The sequence below is a fragment of the Quercus suber genome, unplaced genomic scaffold (assembly GCF_002906115.3).
Source record: "Quercus suber isolate HL8 unplaced genomic scaffold, Cork oak 2.0 scaffold_38, whole genome shotgun sequence".
Taxonomy (NCBI): Eukaryota; Viridiplantae; Streptophyta; class Magnoliopsida; order Fagales; family Fagaceae; genus Quercus; species Quercus suber.
In genome coordinates, this window is record NW_027069503.1 from 648,617 (window position 1) to 654,868 (window position 6,252).

At 40.1% G+C, this 6,252-nt stretch overlaps 1 protein-coding gene across 1 annotated transcript; it reads right to left on the minus strand.

Moving 5' to 3' along the window:
- Positions 1–5,238: 5,238 nt before the first annotated feature.
- Positions 5,239–5,811, minus strand: LOC112001710 (uncharacterized). Its single transcript, XM_024033890.1, has one exon. It carries the CDS (start codon positions 5,809–5,811, stop codon positions 5,239–5,241), a length of 573 nt encoding a protein of 190 aa, XP_023889658.1.
- Positions 5,812–6,252: the final 441 nt, after the last annotated feature.

The window sequence follows — 6,252 nt, forward strand, 5'->3', positions numbered from 1 at the left end:
TTAAAGCAGGTGAGTAACGCTGTGGAGGTCTAATGTTCCTGGAAGATCTGCGGACTTCAGCTACAGGTGTACTCTGATCTACCTGTGAATCTACATTCTCCTTATCTTCTTCACCCCTTTTCTGGATAGTACTTTCAGACAATCCATCTAAGTTGACAAACTCAGATTTCTTTTGATTTATCTCTGCAATATTTGATACTACAGTTGACTGTCCTTGTACATAACTTGTTCATTAAATATCACATTTCTACTTCTGATGATTTTCCTGTTTTGTTCATCCCAAAACCTATAGCCTAATTTCTTATCACCATAGCCAATAAAAAAACATATTTTAGACTTAGCATCAAGTTTACTACAAACATCAGAATCAATATGAACATAAGAAACACAACCAAAAACTTTTAAATGGGAAAACTTTACCTCTTTACTGCTCCAAACCTCCTCAGGAAGTTTGAACTCCATGGGAACTGATGGCCCTCGGTTTATCAGGTAAGCTGCAGTGCTAACAGCATCAGCCCAAAAAGTTTTTGGTAGTCCAGCATGCAACCTCATACTCCTAGCACACTCATTAAGAGTTCTGTTCATGCGCTCAGCCACACCATTCTGCTGTGGTGTCCTAGGAATGATCTTTTCCATCCTAATTCCCTGTGCAACACAATACTCATTGAACCCTCCATCTATGTACTCTCTTCCATTATCTGACCTCAAACATTTTACTTTCAAACCTGTTTCTATCTCAACCATGGCCTTCTACTTCTTAAAAGTTTTAAATACATCAGATTTATTTTTCAGAAAATAAACCCATACCTTTCTGCTTGAGTCATCAATGAAAGTGATGTAGTACCTTGAACCTCTAAGGGATGCAACCGGAGAAGGCCCCCACAAATTAGTGTACACTAACTCCAATTTTTCAGCCTTCGGTGTCTTGCCAGTTTTCAAGAAGCTCACCTTTTTCTCCTTTCCTAAGATGCAGCTTTCACACATGTCAAAATCAATGAACTTCAATTCTGGTAATTTTCCTTTTGATAGCAACATCTTCATCCCTTTCTCACTCATGTGACCAAGTTTGCGGTGCCATAGGCTTGTATCAGTACTTGCATCAGCAATTGCAATTGTGTCTGTTGGACTTGAGGTTATATATAGAGTACCAGTCTTCTTTCCACGAGCCAATACCCTAGCTCCCTTTGTAACCTTCCAAGTGCCACCAACAAATAATATTGCATGCCCTTCATCATCAAGTTGTCCAACAGAAATCAGATTCCTCCTCAAGTCAGGAATATGTCAAACCTTCTCCAGTAACCAAACAGACCTATTGGGCAACAATATCCAGACATCTCCCATACCTACAACATCCAAGGCTGAGCCATCAGCCAAATACACCTTACCAAAATCACCTACAACATAATTTTGTATGATTTCTCAGTGTGGAGTGGTATGAAATGAAGCTCCTGAGTCCAAAACCCAATCATCAAGTGGACTGTCTACTGCAAGAAGTAATGCATCTTGTACCTCTTCTGTTACAACATTAGCATAATCATCTTCATTTTTCTTCTTAGGATTTTTGCATTGGTTCCTAAAGTGACCTGTTTTTCCACAATTCCAGCATTGTACTTATTGGCTTGATCTAGATTTACTTCTGTTCCGATTAGAATTTCTGGATTTTGATCTGCCCTAGTTTGAATTTCTGTTATTACCTCTACCTCTTGTCTCAAGATTTAGGGCAAAACCAGATCCTGAGGTTTCACCAGCATCTCTTCTGCGAATCTCCTCAGCCATAATTAAATCTCGAATATTAGTGTACTTGAGCTTTTTCTTTCCTTTAGAATTACTTACTGCTATCCTCATTGCCTCCTAACTGTTTGGCAAAGAAGCCAAGACGATCAGAGCACGAATCTCATCATTAAAATCAATTTCTACAGACGACAATTGATTTGTGATAGCGTTAAATTCATTCAGATGTTGTGCTACTGATGCATTCTCTGCCATCTTCAAATTGAACAGTTTCTTCAACAGATGCACCTTATTATTTGCTGATGGCTTTTCATACATACCAGACAAAGCCTTCATCAAATCTACTGTGGTCTTCTCCTTCACAACATTGTGTGCAACAGACCTAAACAGAGTTAACTTGATAACTCCCAGTACCACTCTGTCAAGAAGAGCCCATTCATCAGCCTTCATAGCCTCAGGTTTTGTCCCCAAAAAAGGCAGATGCAATTTCCTCCCATAAAGATAATCTTCAATCTGCATCCTCCAATACACGAAGTCTATGCCATCAAATTTTTCTATTCCAGACGCCTTTCCTGCTTCCTCTGCCATTACTCCCACTCAAACCTAACCCTAGGCTCTGATACCAGTTGTTGGGAATTCAACCTAAATTCCAACCTGTGAGAAACAAAAAAAAAAAAATAGAGAAAACACACGTCAAAGAAAAATAATCACACGCACATGACAATATTTACGTGGTTCGGCAATTTGCTTACGTCTACGGAGTTGCAGGGATTTCACTATTATCAGGGAAAAATACAAAGTGCGGCTACAGTGTTTTTCTCTCTCTCTAAAAAAACAACAGTAGTCGTCACAAACCCTAATTATAAAAGCGGCTTTTATATCCTACTTACAAGGTTACAATGGGCTACAAAACGGGCCAAAATTAAACTAGGCTCCACAAAGCCCAACACTATTGAACTGTGTTTCAATCATTTTATGAAATGTTTGGTAAATAGACACAAATTCAGACCTATGGTGAAGCAGATAAATCCAAGTACATTGAGAAAAATCATCCACAAAGATGACAAAATATCAAGATCTCCCCTCAATAGGAACAGGTGCAGGACCCCAAATATCAGAATGTATAAGATCAAAAGGTGCAGAAGAAAATGAGTCACTATTATTAAAGGGTAATTTTGTTTGTTTGCCAAAATGACAGGAAGTACAATCAAATTTTTGAAACTGAACTGAACCTAAATGACCTTGAGAAGTTAACAACTGAAGATGAGATAAGGATGGATGACCAAGACGAGCATGCCATAGATCAGGTGAGGAGGTTGCAGTGGTAGCAGCTGCAGAAATAACTTGTGAAGGAATCTTCAAGTCATGAACCTCAAACATGCGACCAACCTTACGGCCTATCCCAAGCACTTGACCCGTCTGGGGATCTTGTACATCCACACCATGATTAGTAAATAGAAGATTTACGCCTAATTCACAAAGTTGACCAACAGAAAACAAATTGAGGGATAACTTTGGGATATGAAAAGTGTCACTAAGGGATAAACAAAGAGAAGAGATTGTTCCTTTATGACTAACAGGCATAGGAGTTCCATCGACAATGTAAATGGTGATTGGATGTTCTAAAGGTGACTTATCAGAAAATTGGGATTCATCAGGAGTCATATGATTACAACGTGCAGTATCAAAAAACCAAGGTTGTTTATCTGAGGTGACAAAAAGGGCAGTGGAAGTGCGGGATAAAACATGTTGAACAACTGCCTCAATATCAACCGTAGTAAGTGAGGAAGCCAAAGATGGACCTGTAGGAACCGATAGATCGGAAGGACAAACAGCAGTTGCCCGAGGAAGAGAAGCTTTATTCTGCTCTTGCATAAATTTCCACAGTTTACGACAAACTGAGATGTCATGGCCTTTAGCACGGCAAAACTCGCAGTGAGTACCTTTGGAAAACTGAGAGGTGGGATGCCTAGAGTTTATTCGCGGAGGAGCAGTGAATGCAGTAATGGGAGGCTGCGAAGATGGTGTAGCCAATACATGATCAGATAATGACATGTGATGAGTAGGCCGACGGTTTTCCTTAGAAATGAGCTCCTTGACTACAGTATCAAGAGAAGGAGTAGGAGATCGGCTAAGCAGAGAAGCCCTAATAGGCTCAAAATCCTCACGCAAACCCATCATGAAGTGCATAAATTTACGGTAATCCTAATATTTGACAAAGAGCTCAATGTCCTTAGAACACACTAGTGGAGGATCTGCAGTAGAGAATTGTTCCCACATAGTAGAAGTCTGAGAATAAAATTCAGAAATAGACTGACCTGTCTTTTGGCACATTTGATAAAGTTTTGATTCAATGTGGAACTCCAAGCTTGAATCATTAGTACAATTATAGCGATTAGCCAAAAATTTCCAAGCAACCTCAACAGTCTCAAGACGAGGAAGAAGATTATGAATGGAGGGAATAGAGGTATTGATAAACTAAGACAAGATCTTACTCTGAATACTCTCCCATTCCTCTAGGCGTTCTTCATAATCATCTGTTGTACTGTAGTCTTGGAAGATTCTTCAGCAGCTATGGCTTTGGACTTAGGGTTTGGTATTGGCTTAGGAATTCAACCAGTCACATATCTCCACAGTTTATGACCCTTGAGAAAGACAGTCATATTCTGAAACCATGCATGATAGCTAGTAGGACCATCCAACATAATGGTGATAGGACATATGATCTCTCATTCATTTTGTTGAGCCATAATGAAGAAAATGACCAAAAAATGAGATTTAGAGACCTCAAATGCAGAAATGGAGCCCAAAATTGGAATCTAAAGTGAAAAACTGAACAAGACAAGTCCTGTTGAAAATTTTTTACTTTGGTCAAAGTCAACGGTCACGGTCAACGGTCAGAGTCAACAGTACTGTCTGCTGTCGTCACTAGATGACGTGTGATGCTGACATGGCGATGACGTGCTAGGGCTGACGTGGCACTCAGAGGAGTTGGGCGCGTGAAAGAAGTATGTCAGGCGCGTGGGAGCGTGTGAAGCTTCGCGATGGCGCGTGGGAGCACGTGTAGCGCGTCTTCGACATCCAAAAACTTGGGGCAGCACGTGAGGGCGCGTGAGAGCTCCTTTGGGACATTTTTTGGCTGGGTTTTGATCGGGGAAGTCTGATCTATCACGTTGTATCTGTGGTTCGACGATTTGATTGATGAATAGACTAGATCTGAGAGGTAGTGGTTGGGTGTGACGACGGTGACTCGCTTCTGACGGTGGCTACCAGTAAAGGCAAGGGCAGCGGAAGAACGCCGGAAAATACCACTAGGTCAGAGCAATGGCTCTGATACCATATTAACAATATAAAGTGAAAGAGAATGACTGAATAGTCTGTATACTGTGTGTAAAACAATGTACAAAAGAGAGCTTTATATAGGATAGGTATGTGTGTAATACAAGTAACATGAGTGTAGTACAAGTAATATACTAGGCTAAGCCCAATAGGCTAATCTAGCCTAATCTATACACTAACAACCAGTTTGGCTAAATCTCCTAATTTGGACCCGCGGACATCGTTTCCCTTCAAACTCTTTTCAGCTTCAGCCAATTTTTGAAGCTCCACCGGATTCTTTATGATCACACCCATCTCTCTTTCAAGCTTCTGTGCCACCTCCTTGATCCCAACACCAACCACAGTGGTGTATTTATCATAAAGAAAGCCCTTCAGAACTTTGTGCTTGGTACCGGTGAAACTGCGTCGGGAATAATTAACATCATCAAGGTTATAGAGAAGGCAGTGACTCCCAACGCATAGCTGCAATAATTGAAATGGAGCATCTTTCGCCATCCCTTTGTAGTTGCAGAAACCTCGTCTATAGCCATGGCCGGTATCAGCACACAGGCTAACAACAAGATTCTTTTTCTTGCCATATATTTCTCGTATCTCGCCTATACAGAAACTGAGATGTTCCTCATCCTGAACAACCCATGTGGTGTTTATCATGAATTCTTCACCAGTGTTAACTACGTACGTGTGCCAGATTTTCTTGTCCATCTCAACGCTAATCTCCATGGGTGCTTTCTTCTTGGCCATGGTGCTGCTAGACCCTTGTGTTTTTGTGATTTTGTATCGCTTAGTTTCCACACAAGAGATTGATCGCCTACAAACTAAACACTAGTTTTTCTTTATGATGGCTTTCAGGTTTGCGAGTGCTTATATATAGAAAGAGAAGTCGGTTTAGAGATAAGTCGGTTTACAATCTCTTTTCCAAGTTGGATAAGGATTATGCAAGTTTTTGACTTGATTACGTGATTATTGCTTTCATTATAAGTATTTTTTTACGGTTGTCTACTAGGATTATGAATCCTATCGTAAGTAGATTTTCATCTAATACGTTTGAACTGGATAGAAAGTAATGGAAGAGATTAATGCCAAATTAGCAATTGTTCAAAACAAATAACAGAAAGTGAGACAAACAGTGAATATGCATGCGAGTGATTTTATCAAGATTTTCTTTTCCCTTTAAATACTTAT